Raw genomic sequence first — 16,753 nt, forward strand, 5'->3', positions numbered from 1 at the left:
AATTATTAGACAATTTTCTCTTGCACCCACGGAGCTACACAAGAAAGGTGAAAGAGAAATTGGATTCATTGCTCGTGCAACGATTGCTGCTGGCAGTGTGAGAGCCATTTGTCTTAGTGATGTTAGAATTTCATCGGTCTCACGTTTGGATGGGGGCCAGCACCCTCATATACAACTGACTGATTGGGATGGCGGATGGGTGGGGGTAAACAGTCAAACAATTAGTGGCGTCTGCCCCGTGACACCCGTTAACCCCCAGAACTTGGCGGTAATGAGATCTGTGTAATAATTTCTGTGTAGCAGACAGAAACAAGGTGTGCTTATTAAAGTGACGAAATGAACAGAGCCTGTGGTAATTAGATGTAGAATAAAGGCCTGTAATGATTTCATCACCCTCGCCTAAATCAACAAATCATTGCTGTTTGGTCTACTGAAGCAGATCCATTATTGCAGACAATTACAGCAAAGACCCGCTGAAACCTTTTCTTTTACATTCCTCACCGCCATAGCACAGGAATCATAACAACAGGAGACAACGGCTCATGCTGTAATTACCTCTTTGGAAACAAAAGGAATAGATGAATTCAGCTGATTAAATCTATTTTCAGTCTGCATTTCTGTCTGATCCATATGCAGCCGTATTCCCTAGATAAACGCTCCTAATCATCAACGGCTTGCGTATACAGTACCTGTATGTGTGCAAAGGCCGTGCACGAGCTTGCGGGCTCTCCGGGGAAATGCCCACAACGGCTCTCAGTTTTAGGCAGTAAGCTAATTAAAGCGGCAGAGCAGATGGTGCAGGCTTGGTCCGGACATAATGAGACGGTGAGTGGCGAGACGAACTGGACATGGCAGGACAGCTGTGAGGGGTTTGTGAGGTGACCAGAATTCAGGCGTCTCCCAGGAGCGAGAGGCCTCGCTGGCAGTCGAGAGGAGCAGAATTTAAAGTCCATGAAAACTTTATGAGCAGCTTTTTAAGAAGAAGAGGAAGAAGCAGCTACTGGATCAGTAATTGTTTACTTCCTCCAAGTGTGTGTTTGTTGAAAATGCTCCACTGGAAATGAGTAATACCACGTCAGCACAGTGTTTTTCAAAAAAAGAAATTTTTTTTTTTATTTTTTTCTCCCGCTCACATCCTCAATCACTCGATCTTGGCAGGTGGTTTTTGGTAAACACCAAATCCTCAACACCTGTTGCCAGAGGCTTTTCCTGTCTGCCAGCTCTCACCAACTCTGCTCCCAAATATTAAAAAAAAAAAAGAGAGAGAGAGAGCCACAAGTGAAAAAAACAACTGCACCATTACCAAAGTAGGTGTTTCTTTTTTTCCTGGATGGAAGTTAAGTGGCGCACAACAACACCGACACAAACTCACAAAAGCGGCGATTCCTAGAGGTGCAGAAATACTTTAGAGAGCTCATCTCAGAGATGTTCCACACTCCTATTGTGCCTCGCGCGAGGAAGAGGTCAAGGCCGGCCGAAGCAAGCGCTCCCAGGCGTGAAAGGGTGAAGTTTGAGGATGTCAGGCTGTACCTGGTGGAGAGGAAAATGGGCCGCAGCAGGAGAAGCTTTCTGACCGAGCTGGCCAGGTCAAAGGGCTTTATTGTGGAAGACGTCCTCAGGTTTGGGAACCAAAAAAAAGCTTGCCATTTGTGTCATTCACAGACTTAGCAGGGCTTGCCACCTAAAAGCTTTCTCAATGTGAAGCTGAAAAGAGCTTTAGTGTAAGGGGAGGAGGGGAGTGGGTACACTTTTATTTTCTGGGTTTGTATTTGCTGGAAGCAAACAGAGTGGTTTGACCTGGCGGTTGACTTTTGAGGCCTCTAGTTTAACCCTAGAAGCATTCAGCAGAAGCATTTTCTGGCAGTCAAGCTTATGACTTCAAAATTAAATACTTTCCATGCCTACAAAAAGTTTTATTATAATCTGAAAAAAAAATACAATTACAATTTTGTGGAATAATTGCCTGTTCACAGAATTTTTGACTGATTGGAGTGGGAAAAACATGCCAGGACTTCAACACTGAGACATCCAAAGTTACTTTTTGACACTTTCCTGCAAACTTCTTTTTTTCTTAGAAGCTATGGTCCAATTAGCTAAATAGAGAGCGACTATTGTCTCATGAATAGTTAATTAAGAAGGGTTAGGGCATCCATCCTGCTTCCTCTACACCTTAGTGGATTCCCCCCCCTGAGCCATTACTCACAGCTCCACACATAAATACGTTAAAAGCAGGGGCAAGAAATTGGCTAAACCAGCTGCAGCTTGTTGGCAGCCAGAGAACTACAAACAATAGAAGAAAGGTAACAGAGCACACGCAAACTTTTTAATGAGTTTGGTGAAAGTTTTTTTTTTGTTAAGTCTCACTAAAGAAGAGATGTTCTGTGAGCTTGTTCCTTGGGATGATGATTCATCTATTGCACGGTAATTACAGACGCAGCGTGCCTCCGTCGTTTTTTCTGCCTCTAATTGAAAGTATCTTTTTAAAGTCCCAAACTGTGAGCACAGCAGAAGTCCTGCGCTTGACACCAGAGATGCTTTAGAGTCAGGCTTCTTTGTTAACGCAACATCCCGTTATTTAGAAGTCGACTTTGTTTTCAGTGCTGGGCGTTAAGCTCAGAGTTTGAGCTCCTCTGGTGAGCAGGTGTTTTTGTTTGTGTTTTTCATTGCTTTGCTTTCATGTAAAGTGAGGGCAATTTCTCCTTCTAAGTTAACATTAGCTCAAGGTTGCAAAATGGTTGAAGTTGAGCATATGATGTAGGGTGTATGTACAGGGTTTAGGCAAAGGGTCCCAATGAGTATGCTATAACCAGCGTAAGAGCCTGTGTGTGTTTGTGCGCGAGACAGAGAGAGCATGTTTAAATGCATGTCTAAGTGGGCCTGCCAGCCGTGCACCAGCTTGGCCATGGCAGCATTCCCAGAAACACAGCTTGAGCGCTCCTACGGTTACACTTGGCTTGATACAATTGTTTGAAACCAACGACAGGAAGTAGAGCGTGCCCGCCTCAAACTGACATTAATTCTGCAAGCCGACAAAACTGCTATCAGCTGCAGTTTGATAGCAACACCTCACGTGCCTAGTCTTACACACGTTATAGGCAGGCTGCCTCCAGCATATGGTCAGATGCGCTGCCTGCTTTCCTCCGAGCATAAAGGAACACGCCCGTACACACAGACACACACAATCACACGACGCACATGCACAGAAGTTTCCACACTGTATGAATTTCAAGTCCTGCGTGCATGAACATGGATCAAAATATTGACATGTTTGTCCTGGGTGACTAATGAGCTGCATTACATGCTGTTTCGCAAATGGGAATAACACACACACACACACACACGCACACACACAGACACGTACTTACCCCATAAGTTTAGGTCATAGGCACCATTTTCCAAACGCTTTGTTTTCTGAGGAACGATGTTTTATCCTTGAATTTGTCACAGCAGTTAGATATGATGTTGGATGTGACTAGGGTTGCCAACCGTCCCTTAAAATACGGAATCGTCCCGTATTTAGAAACAAAAGTACACGTCCCGTATTGAGCTAATAAGGGACGCACTTTGTCCCGTAATACAGTGAGAATCAAAAGTAGTCTATAAATGTTAATGGAATTAACGCTTTGTTTGAAAACATAATTCCCAGCCCCTCTCCTGCTTTGTGACCAATGAGCTGACACCACACTTATGACAATTCGAGTATGACAATTCAGATTACCGCGCATCTCATTGGTCGAGGAAAGGTCGCTTACAGAGAAAATACCGGAAAACAACAGATGACCACAACAACAAGCATGGCCAACAGGGAAACAAACGCTGACACTGCGGTGCAAGTCTCGGACGACAGTACACCCAAAGCTGGGCAGACACTGTGCGATTTTTTCAGTCACGTTATTCAGCTCCTGCTCAAACTGCACGATTGACTCGCAGGGGTTAGACGTTGGTAGGTCACGATGCTGGGTCTCACACTATACGGCCCGATGCTCTGATGCGACCTGAGTGCTCACACTGTGCCTCCATAACATGAAGGTTATAACAGAAAATCTGTCGCTCTCTCCCTCTCTGTCTTTCACTCACACAGACACACACCACCATCAACTTTGCTAAATTGCTAATGAAAAACATTGATCAGGCAGCTGTGATTGAGCAGCATGTAAATCCAACTATTTTCACGGTTGTTGTGGTCGTGATCATTTTTTGAGGCCACATTGGAAAGCTCATCCGAGCCTTTTCGAAGTTCTACAAGTTGTGCCTCCATCGCTTGTGTCCAGATCACACGCTGCACAGCTGTGCTGCTCCGTCTTTTTCACCGACGTTTACGTGTTTGCGCGTGAGCAGTGTGAGCGCCTGTGGTGACACCTTCACGAGCGATTGATGATCGGGAGCTGGTCGTGAGGTGTTAATCGCTTCTCGTTACCCCACATATACTACACGACGAAGGCCAAAATCGGTCCGATCACTCAAAAATCGGCTCAAAATGGGCCAAAAACCGCACAGTGTAAGCCGAGCATTAGAGCAGCAATGTTTGTTCCCCTCAGAGAAAGGGAAGAATGGGAAAAGGAAAACACCTGGCTGGAAAAAGTTAATATGGGCATGTGCAGTGAATATCAGCGCTATGTGGCCAGAAGTGTGATAATATAATTTATTTTGTGTAATAAACAACTGCAAGGATAGATGATTACAACAAATAGATGACTAATACATAAAAGTAATACATAGATGAATAATGATGATGAGTTAAGATGCGTAATCATGGGAACAAGCGGGTTTACAAACAGGAGCAGCAGATTAGCATTAGAAAAGCTGAAATAATACCTCAACTGAAGCCAATTGTACTAAATGCACTAAATGTGCACTGTTACAAGAATGTTTTTCTTTCTATTGTTTTCTATTATTTTAAGTTAAGCAGGACAGAGTTCTTTTAAAGAAAGATTTACTTATATTCTCAAAAGTTAAGCATGACAGGCTTCTGTTTAAGAAAGAGACCTGTTTTACTGTGTTAATGTTGTCATTTTGAGCTAAAAATAAATGGCTAAATGATCATTTGTTTCACATGTGTTCATATCACAAAGAATAGAATATGCATCTACTTAAATCAACTTCAAGTCAAATGGTTAAAAAAATAATTTCACACACAAAAAAAGAGCTAGAAAATTCACCACACTGGGAAGGGTGAAGACAACTGGGTCGCCCGGCCCTGGCCACGAGGTGTCCCTTATTTATTTTTCAGGGAGTTGGCAACCCTAGATGTGACTGTGCACGTGAGCCTTTGGTGCAGCTGCTGTAAAACAAAAATCAGTGGCAGAGAATTAAAAACATTTAACTCAATATGCATCAATATTTATCGTATGCTCGTATTCTAACATATGTTACCCGAGTTCCACTACTAACTATTCCCTCCCACTGAACCTTCATTCCCAATGAAAGCCTTACCTCGACACCCACGTCAAGCTAGCAAGCTAGCAATCACTTCGCAGGCTACCATCACATTCTTTTTGTTACTTTTTTTGTGGACACTAACACATTTATTCATTTATTTGTTTTCACTGTACACTACCACACTGGATTTTAAATCAAACAATTTGTATGCAATTGAATTTGAGAATTTTTAACTTCGGGCAACAAAAGCGCTATATTAGCAGTGCTGTTTAAGACTTACCGCCACTTTCATAGGCTCAAAAGTAATTGGACAATGGTTTTGGCAGTTGCAACTGAGATTTACCAAAAATGGAAAAGGAGAAAGGTATGGAAAAGGAGAGAAACGTCTCATGATCTGAAGCATACCACATTATCTGTTAAAAATGGTAAGGGTATAGAAAGGGCATGTACGACTAGCATGTGGAACTGGATCTCTAGTGTTTCTTGATGATGTGGCTGCTGATACAAGGTAGCAGGAGGAATTCTGCGGCTATACTACTGTTTTGCAGTGCTTCCCAGTCTTTCTCTCTCCTCCTTGTGTCAAAACTACAAAAGTTGTGTCAACATCCAAAAAGATATGGACATAAATGAATCGAGGAGCATGGAGGTGGTGATGGCAGCTGGGTTGAGTGTAGTCTCTTTTTAAAAGTTATTGTCATACAACTACATATACTGTATCGTGTGTTCTTGAAATGCACTTTGGAAGTCATGGCTTGGTCAATTACTATGCTTCTCTCCAGCTTTTATTTCAATAAGAGATATTTTTATTTATATAAAAAAAGTTGTCAGTTATTTGGAGTGATGGCAGGAGTTACTTTAGCAATACATTTAACATTTTTCACTAGTTTTTGTTTTAAGAGTAGGTCACACCTAGATCTACCGTTGGTTTTTAAATGTGCTCTATAAATAAAGTTATTGTATTGCATTGTAGATTTGCAACAAATAGTTCTTGAATAAATAAGTTGGATTGATGCCCTGCAGTTACTATATTACTGAGCACTGTGTTTTGGATGGTTACTATATTGTCAGCTGACATTTTCAGGCCATTTCGCCATCAGAGACAGACTAGGCAAAGAGCCTCGAACAACTGCCATTGCTTGAAAAGTACTATAAAAATATCTTCCTCTTATAGCTTCCTCTCCTCATGTGCATTTCCTACATTTAAAGGTTGACACCATTCTCATGGCGTCAGGGTCCCACAGGGAATACAGTGCACTGATCTAATCTATTTATACTTTATTTAAGACTAACCTTTCAGAGCTCCAGCTTTTTAAATGTGGATTAATAAAAGAAAAATTATTTTCCTTCCAGTAGCGATCATAATTAAGATATTTGGACTTTTGGATGGATAAAGCAAACACCGTAATGGTGTAATGGTGAACTCCAAGACTATTTTCAGATTTTATTACAGATAGTTCCTTTTAGGTGGGTACAGAGACCTGCTCCATAACTACGCCTCTGTTCATTCAGTTAAAAATAACAGTTTGTATTTTAAAAAGCTTATTTAGGCTTCTTATCAACAAACAAGTTAGATAAAACTCTAAATCAAATTAGCCAAGTCCACAGCTTATCTCTTTGATGCATTTATTTTATCATTATAATGAAAATATATTGCACTACTGATCATGTATATGCAAACAAAAACCTCACTGTGGTGTAAAAGTCTGTTCCGGGCATTCGCAGTCTTTGATTAGCTTGTTTTCACTTTTGGAAAGGACAGAGGGAAGCTGCTGACAGGAACTGGGCACAAAGATGACTCAAGAGAGTTCTCCATATCAAAGCCCATTGACTTTGGCCTGTCCTTGTGTCTGAGCTCAGAGTCCCAGTGATTCAGGGAAGAACAGTCTGGTTCTGGCTTTGCTTTCTTGCTCATTTGCATGTCAATCTGCCATTTCACATTCTGTTCAGCTACATATTAAGATAAGGGTCTGAATTTTGGGGATATACAAACATAGTTTGAAGGAAAAGAGTGTTTTTTTTCTTCATAATCTTAAGTCTCGGTCCAAATAGACAATTCAAACCACTTTGATTTTTGAGAGAAAGCAACCCAAGAGCCAAATATTGATGACTGTGGTTAGACAATCATTCACGTTGAGCCTTTGGAGATCATAGTTGTGCCGCTCAAATGTGTCTGTTTGAGAAGCTCCTTCAGCATGTCTTTGCACTGAGGACAAGGAGGATTTTTCTGCAAAACACTAACAATCAGTGGCCAGACTGCCAGTGATTTGACCAATTAGGCTTCAGTCTGAGCTCTGCTGGGACCTCCCATAAGGAGTCTTTCCACCGTTTTATCCATGCTAAGAGAGAAGAAGAAGAGGAGGAGCATGCCGAGTGTGATTATGCACAGCTGGGCAGCCTGATTGGGTTTGGTTGTATATTCTGAGGCAGGAAGCACAGGGGAGGAGGCCTTGATAAAAAGCCTGTTGAGATGGTCTCGGTGGAGATGCACTGGCTGAATGAGTTCAGCTATCAAACAATCGAGAGAGGCACTGGGGGTCTGTGGTGATTGTTGTTTACCCAGTGTCGATCCCAGAATGACACAAGTTAGACTGCAATGCTGACATCTGAGCTGCATTTCAAAAGCTTCGCTTGCACCCCTTGCTCTTTCTAAAAGCTGCCGAGTCCTAGACGTGAACATTTTTTTGTTAAGACAAGCAGCGAAGGAAACCTTTCGATCAAATAAGATGAAGGCATCCCGTGAAGCAATCCTACTAATCCATAAAAAGTCCCAGAAAGCTCCCGTGTCGTTCAGTTTTGACATTTGCTTTTGTGATTTTTGTTGTTGTTTGTGGTTAGAAAATGTTTGTCAAAGATTAGCTAAAATTCATGAAAGATGATATGTCACTGGTTCTTGGTCAAATTTGGATAACATGCAAATTAGGGATATCTCAAAAACAGGCAGGATGCTGGCCCTCAAGCACCGGAGTTTGACACCCCTGGTTTAAAGTGTTGCAAAGGTCACCTGGTGGGAGGCAACCTTTCTCCAAACAGCTGCCTGTTATTTGAACACACTGCAACCACTCTCAGACAGATTGGCAAAGGTTTCCAAATAACAGCTATTCGGTTTTTAAACAGAGAGGCAGATTGTAATCATGTTGCAATCAGTCTGAGGCAATCTGCACTGGTGCGATGTGCTTCTTTGTAATAGGCAATTCGTTGGTTGTATTCTGGTTGTATTCCAGTATAAAAGAAAAGTTGCAGAGTGTCCATGCCATTCTGCAGTTAAACTATTGTTGCAAGGTATTTATGTTATATTTTATATTTAACTTACCAGAGTCACGACTTCATTAAACCTGTGGTGGTGCTTAACAATTGAATGTGATGCTAAGCTAACCTTTAGTGAAGGAGAAGAAACTCAGAGGGGCAAAAGTAGCGTGTTGTGTTAGTATCACATCTTGAGTTAATCTGTGATTTCCATGTCCAAAAATTCACAAAGTAGTGTTTCCACTTCAAAAATGTGAAAAAAGTTGTTCAGGTCAGTTCAGTTCTAGTTTGTCTATTTCAGTTTAGCGCTTATTGTTCAGTTTTAGTTGAGTTTTTATTAGTTCAGTGTTAGTTTTGGCTTTTGCTAATATGATATGTTTGATGACCTGATCTACAGAAAAATACTACACAGGATCCAACAGTTTATTAGTTTTAAAAACCCATTTTACATTTTTAGTCTTGAGTTAAGTGTTACTTCACTATAATAACCCTAAACACAAGAGGCTGCTTAGATTTTGACACAGTTTGCATTTCTGCATGTAATAACAGGATTTCTGCAGTTCCTCTCAGCATTTTAGCTTGTTTTAAATGTTTCTTTTGGTTCTGTGGTGTTTCGTTCTCACCACCACCATTATACTATTTTCAACCAACCCGGGCAAACCGTAGCATATTTTTTTTTATCAATTGCAATAAAAAAAAAAAAGCAATAGATTTTAAGGTCTCTGAAATGAGAATATGAATATTCTTGGAGCAGAAATATATATATATATATATATATATATATATATATATATATATATATATATATATATATTATTCCGGCATTCGCTGTATAGAATTTGCCAAACGTGCTCTGAAACGGCTCTTTTTCCACTTCCCCACAGCGATGTGGTGACTCACGTGGTGTCGGAGGATAGCCAGGCCTCATCTCTTTGGGCGTGGCTAAAAGGAGGGCCTGTGAAGAATCTGCCCGTCATGCACGTTTTGGACATCAGCTGGTTCACTGACAGCATGAGAGAGGGGAAACCTGTTGCTGTGGAGACCAGACACCTTATACAGGTTTGTGTGTTGCAAATCAGGCACAATGGCTAATAAGTGTTTAGCGCTAGATGGCACTACAAACAAAACCGGATATGATTACGTACTGAAAAACAACTTACCGGTCCGTTGCCGTGTGTTGCCATGCATTGCCATGCGTTGCTGGTCCATTGCCGGTCCATTGCCGGTCCGTTGCCATGCGTTGCCATGGGTTACCGGTCCGTTGCCATGCGTTGCCATGCGTTGCCATGGGTTACCGGTCCGTTGCCATGCGTTGCCGGTCCGTTGCCGGTCCGTTGCCATGGGTTACCGGTCCGTTGCCATGGGTTACCGGTCTGTTGCCATGCATTGCCATGCGTTGCCATGGGTTACCGGTCCGTTGCCATGCATTGCCATGGGTTACCGGTCCGTTGCCATGCGTTGCCATGGGTTACCGGTCCGTTGCCATGCGTTGCCATGCGTTACCATGCGTTGCCATGGGTTGCCATGGGTTACCGGTCCATTGCCATGCGTTGCCATGCGTTGCCATGCGTTGCCATGCATTGCCATGCGTTGCCATGGGTTACTGGTCCGTTGAAATGCGTTGCCGGTCCGTTGTATGGGCTCAAAATGTGGCCATAAATATTTTGTACTTGCAAATCAGCTTTGTACTTGTAAATCAGGATTTGTATGTGTAAAAAGAATTTGTTTGTGCGTAAAAAAGATTTGTGTGTGGACTAATGTGATACATTGAAAAAAAAAGAAAAGAAATACACTCATATTGTGAAGGTATACATTGGATATATTGCATTTAGGTTTTTCCTGCCACTGCAAATCTATAACGTCAACCCCCTAACAGGGAGCTCATATAAAAAGGACACTAACTCTCCCTCTGTCTCTGCTCATATTACTGCACTTCACCTCGCTGATAGCAAGAGAAACATCCTCCATATTGCGTAGGAGTGTCAAATGAACCCATCAGCTGGATGTCAGGGCTCAGAGCAGCCCACTAACACAGACACATACACATGCTCACAGACGCACATATTCTCCCCCTGTGAATGGCTCTACGAGAGCTTGGCGGCATATGTATCCAAAATAAAGAAATATGCTGTCTTCTTTTTCTTCCACCGTGGAGCAGGAGGGGTAAAAAACAAAACAAAGCGAAAAAAAACCCCCCACAGTCAAGTTCTGCCAGTTTGCCAGGCTCCATCTATGCTTTCTCCTAACAGCCTGTGACGGCCTTAATGGTCACAATGAAATCTGCCGTGTTTGTGCCTCCACGTGAGAGACTGCTGTGGCAGTGTTTCCTCGGGGCCCACGTAAGCGTGGCACATCAATGGCACGACTCTTGTCTTGCTGCGTCATTAGGAGACGAGGCTAATGATGCCACGCTGACATTTATTGACCCATCTCCCCAGGTAACCGGCGAGGCCCCGTTCCTCTTGCTTGTTTTGTGATGCAGCTCCTCTCTGAAGCAAACGAGTTAACGCGCAGTGGCATTTATGCGTGTGGTGCTTCCAGTAGATTGTTTTTTATGAGTGATAAATCCATTTAAGGAGCTACCAGGAGGAGATAAAATATTCCCCAAACAGGCTACTTCTTGGGCACATTTGCCTGCGGCTCGTCATGATAGTCTGAAGATGCAATGTGTTTTTCGCTATCATAAATATTCTGCAGCAAGTCAGGGAGGAATTTTAAGTATTGAGCCCATTGAAATGTAATATTTTCTATTACTTCCTGGCTCGCAGAGAAGCTGTTTAGTGTGTTTGAGTGGAGATGTGGTAAGATGTGAGGATAGTTTGCTTCAAAAGGAATAAAAGTGGAAGCAGGTGCTAGGGAGATTGTGAACGTGTGTCTGCCTTCATGCTTAGGAGATAGGTGGGCTGGGGATGATGTTTGTGGGTTAGCGTGTGCGCAAAAGGCCAAGCAGTTTCCCTTATGAGGTACGACCTCTGTGACCTTTGTGGTGCACGTTGGATCAAGTGGCTTTTATTAACTCACCCAAGTGGCCTCATCTGACCGTGTGCGAAGATGGTGTGCGAAGAAATGAGGCCCCAGTGTGCAGACTGCACACATTAGTTTAGTAACATCTAAAGCCACACAGCAAAGGTGGAGAGAACGCTGGAGAGAAAGCCAGGAGGGGATACGGCGCCTCTGAGATCAGTGTGTGAGCTTTAACTTCCACACAGTTAAAGGCCTGTGTAATAACCGAGCCCAGATGGGAGGGGGGGAACCAACCTCTGCATGCTGATGCACAGCCGCTTTTTTTTTTTTTTGGGTCTCCATGGACCCACAGTCTCATATTGGATTAAACGAGCTGCAGCTGAGGTGGAAAAGTGATGAAGAACACCCGTGTTGTATTTAGAAGGAAAACAGTTAGAGAGTTTCACTTTTGATTGGCAGAAAATTTTCACCGTGAAATATATTCAAAGTTATTCAATTTTTTTTTTTTTTTGGAGAACAGGAAAGGCTCCTGGCAGAGAATAAATGATGAACGTTTTTAAAAAAAAAAAAATCCCTTAGCTGTTGATGCAGCCCAAGAGTGTGAGAGGTACTACTCCTTTTCATTATCTGTTCAAGACGCCACTGTTCCTCCTGCAGCATCGGTACCAGTCAACGCTCTGTGGTGACAATCTCCTCCATCTTTCTCTTCCTCCTCTTCCTCCCCTCTCTGTGTCACTCTCCTGCCAAATCCACAGGCAATTTTATGGACACAATGTTCCCTTTTTGTGATGTCTAATTGTCTCCAAGAATATTAATATTACATTGGTAATCCTTTTGACACATATATTACAAATGGGAAACCATTTCTTATAGAATGAAAAGGCAATTTACAGGAGGCAAATTGGATGATGGCAAGCAGATTTGTAATGCCACGGGTTAGGCAGCATAATGGATTTGGATGCCACCAGACTGTGAGATGAGTGTCATTAGCCTGTTGCCCTGGAGACACAGTCATAAAAATAACTTCTCCAAGGCAAATGGCTACGTTTTTATGTAATTCAATTTGAACTCATGGCTCTGCGCTCGTCAGGAATAGCCTCACACACATTTACACATTTAGCCTGTCAACAATTTGGGCTGAGAAATTAACGCACTTTATGACAGTGCGTGTTTGGTTCATGCTTCTCCGGTTATTTTCTTTTGCACACAGGACACCTTGGCTGCATCGCCAGAAGCTACAACACCCACACCCGTGTCCACGGTGTCTCAATATGCCTGCCAGAGACGGACCACCACAAAGAACAACAACAAGATTTTCACGGTGGGAAATTGCTTCTCCGGCCTAACTCTGAACCACGCTTTTACATGTTGAGCCACCAGAGGCTCGTCGCTCTTACTTTGCAATGTAAAAAGCTCCCCTAATCTGTTCTGCTCTAATTGGATGGCTGGCTCGCTTCACTCACGGGCGCTCTGACACAGCTCTCCCCCAAAATACATTAACCTGCAAATGAGTAGCATCTGCAGCTGCGGCACGTTCGAGGTGCAACAGCTGACATGCCTGCGAACCCTGGCACGGGGGCTGGCACGGACACGCCCAGAGGCACTGCGTTACGCTGAAATGGGCAGTGGACGTGACACTCCTCACAAGCGATGATGGATCTATCCCTTCGCCATCTGGTGTGGGCGGGTGAAGGAGGGAAGGACAGAGGGGTGGGTAAATTGGGCTGCTGAAGAAGGGTTCGCTCAGGGTACCCAACAGAATGGGAAAGTAGTTAATTGGCGTAAGTGTTGATGAGTGTGAAAGGAAGAAACGATGTTGCATTAATAACAGCAATGTAGGTGTTGAGAGCATCAGTCAGAAAACAGAAACAAGCCAGTGTCAACAAACATTGCATTTACCAAACTTTGTCAGCTATTGTCGAGTGGAACGCATTTGGGGTTCTGACCCTTGCTCAGAGAAAACAGTTTAAAGAGCTTGAGTTGGGGCCTTCTAACTTCTGAGCAACATTGTCTGACATTTTGTAGGCTAAACAATGAATCTCACAAGTAATTTGCCATGTAATGAATGGCAGATTAATCCATAATGAAAATAGCAATTACTTCTAAATTTAATAGTGCTACTGTGACCTAAAGGAACTTAAAAGAAGAAATGGAGAATGTATGCAGAAACACATCATTATTTATTTCCCCTTTTCTTTTTTGGGGCTGTCACAGAAGGACTTTTTTGTAACTAAAACTGGATGTGAATATGAATTTGAAGTTTTAAAATGTGCAATATTACCGTAAACTGAGTGGCTATGTGTGTGTTTATGTGGGACTGCGGAGACCCACTGATGAGTTTCCGTAAGACGTATTAAGTACAGCTCGCAGAGGGCCTGTGGAGCATCTGTTTCATAATGACTCTTTACTTCCCACTGATGGCAAATGTACATAAAAGATGCACACACGTGTATGGATATTGGCCCGCATGTACGTTCATGCGTGTGCTGCAACCTTCTAACACACACGCACAAAAGCACATGTGTTTTCCCACATGGACGAGCAGTTACAGATGTGCATACCCACCTGCGTCTCACCTGGGGAGCGTTGCTGTTCAATTTCTTATCTCCCCAATTCTTTCCACAGCATTAACTGCATAATTAGCAATCCCACTCAATTTCCCTATCACAGGGATTAACTCATTATCTCTGCATAAGGAAGGCCACATCAAAGCAGAATTTCTGATTAAAGTAAAAGGTTGTTCTAGCTGTGGACCTGAGGAAAACCACAGGTACAACTCCCCATAGTTAAGAAATATTTTAACTATCCAAATTGTAGCGAAATAACAATACCAATAATAAAATTTTGCCTTGTCCCGTGACTGGAAACCAATCACCTGTAGTGACAGTGCTAAAGAGCAGCAAGCTATTGATCCACATTGGTGACGTAATCCTTGATTGGTCCTGCTGTCTGCCTGATTGCAAGGGGCAGTAATGATGTAACCTTGTGAATACCCATCTAATGAAAAAGCCTTTGAGTGTGTGAATTAGGACTTTTGCCCTTGATACCAGTACTGACTATGAACCCGACTGTGGTAACAACTACACCAATCAGACATGACATAATGCCCACTGACAGATGACGTGAATAACACTGATTATCTCTTAATCACAGCACCTGTTAGTGGGTGGGATATATTAGGGAGAAAGCGAACATTTTGCCCTGAAAGTTGATTTGTTAGAAGCAGGAAAAATGGACAAGCATGAGGATTTGAGCAAGTCTGATGAGAGCCAAACTGTGATGGCTAGACGACTGGGTCAGAGCATCTCCAAATCTCCAGCTCTTGTGGGGTGTTCCCGGTCTGCAGTGGTCAGTATTAGAGCAGGGCAATATGGCCAAAAATATTTATCACGACATATATTTGAAAATTTGCGATAACTATATAACTGACGATATAATTGGTGCGAGACAAAATACAACTCCACAACTTTACTAGCGCAAAAACCCCCATCCATTTATTTTCACTTAAACATGCAGCTGTTATTTATGTGCATTAAAGCTATATAAAAATGTAACAGTGCAAATGCAAATTCCTTGCTGAAAGTTTAACCAAAAGGCATTTCAAGTAGAAATGGGCTGACATATCCTGAGCATAACCATGTATAATATCCACTTGTTGTGTTTGCAGGCAATTTGGGCATCTTCAATACAATCTGCTACCGAAGCAATTACAGGGAGGTTTTTTTGGTGAAACCTTGTTTGCATTTTTGTGACCAAATTTACCTAGTGACTGCAAGCAACCTTGGGGAGTAAGGCTGGTGGAGTAACGCTTATTTTTTTCCTATTTACTGGCTGTTACCAGGCAGTCACTAACCAGTCTCCATGCCTGTGTGACTGGTCACAAAGGGAAATTTCAATCTTCCAATCCTGAGAATCTGAGGTATTATGTTACTTAACATGTAACAATTTGCACAGTGGCATTTGTTGGTTGGCAGCCTTGGCATTAAATTGTCTGCCTTGCATTGATGGAAAGTGGCCAAATATGGATCAATGTTGCTCCTTCATGGACGTTTTCAATAACAAGTGCTTGAAAAGTTCACTCTTACTCATTAGCGAGTTAGATGTCAGCTGGCAGCACTGTGTTGTCAAATAGTCTCAGAGGAGAAGCTTGTATAAAGGCAAGGAGAATTTGTAACTCTAAAGCTTTTGTAATGTTCTTATAAAGGGATGTTAATATGCAGAACAGCTACAGAACACACTCACATTATTATCAGATGATAAAGCAGCCGGCATGGTGGCGCAGTGTTTTGCTCTGCAAGAAGGTCGCAGGAAGAAGGCCCTGGGTTCAAATCCAGTCTTGGGCCTTTCTATGTGGAATTAACTGTCAATTGACTGTCGTTGTGAATCCGAGTTATTGTGTTTGGTATGTACACTGCTGTGTGCCATGGCTAGCCAGTGCTACCGTCACTCAGCAACATAATACCTTGTAACCAAAAATAAAAGTGAAAGACAGCCTCTACCAGTCAAGCATTTGCATGACTCTCAAAATCTGAGCTTCACTATGGCACCTTAGCAATTATTCAGAAGATTTGCATATTACATATAATATTTTAACATTATCTGACTTAATGTTTTTACCACTGTTCCCTTCAAGGTCATATCCTTGCACAGGTCTAAACCAGTTCGAGTGCTGGTGCTATTTTCAGATCACTCCCTGGAGGTCAAGTTCTAAAGACTGTTACATACCTCCAACTTCTGCAAATATCAGTTTCAATCTGACCCGACCTTCGAGGATCGTAACTGGTGATAAGTGCCTGGTGTCCAGCTGTGACCCAGAGACCAAACAGCAGTAAAAGAGCCCAAAGTTACCAATCCTGAAGAAGGTTAGAAGGTTAGGATCGGGGGCATCACAGATTTCTGAACTTTAGATTCAAATTCTACAGTCGGACTGCCAAACTCAGTTTTACTGAATGTCCTGAAAGGCCTCAAGAGGAACACTGAGAACAGAGGACCTGAACTGTGGCATGCTGGGCTTGCTCATGGTACATAGTTGCAGGATTGGATCCCTCACAGTTATCCTTCCCTAAGTTGACACAATGCAGGTGATAATGCCAAACGCGCCATTGGAAATGGTTATAAAGGGAATTCCTGGGAGTGATCTAAGGACTTTTCCCCACCTATAATTCAT

General features: G+C 42.6%; 1 protein-coding gene across 1 annotated transcript in view; it reads left to right on the forward strand.

Annotated features, from left to right (window-relative positions):
• Positions 1-1,425: 1,425 nt before the first annotated feature.
• Positions 1,426-16,753, forward strand: part of dntt (deoxynucleotidyltransferase, terminal) — a 104,274-nt gene continuing 88,946 nt past the window's right edge. Inside the window, exons 1-3 of the mRNA XM_085297557.1 lie at positions 1,426-1,619; positions 9,507-9,681; positions 12,797-12,907. Coding sequence (XP_085153683.1) covers positions 1,426-1,619; positions 9,507-9,681; positions 12,797-12,907 — 480 coding nt within the window. The remainder of the gene's footprint in view (positions 1,620-9,506; positions 9,682-12,796; positions 12,908-16,753) is intronic.

The sequence above is a fragment of the Mchenga conophoros genome, linkage group LG13, assembly GCF_057382185.1.
Source record: "Mchenga conophoros isolate Kocher_MC1m ecotype Shallow Benthic linkage group LG13, M_conophoros_male_GT1.1, whole genome shotgun sequence".
Taxonomy (NCBI): domain Eukaryota; kingdom Metazoa; phylum Chordata; class Actinopteri; order Cichliformes; family Cichlidae; genus Mchenga; species Mchenga conophoros.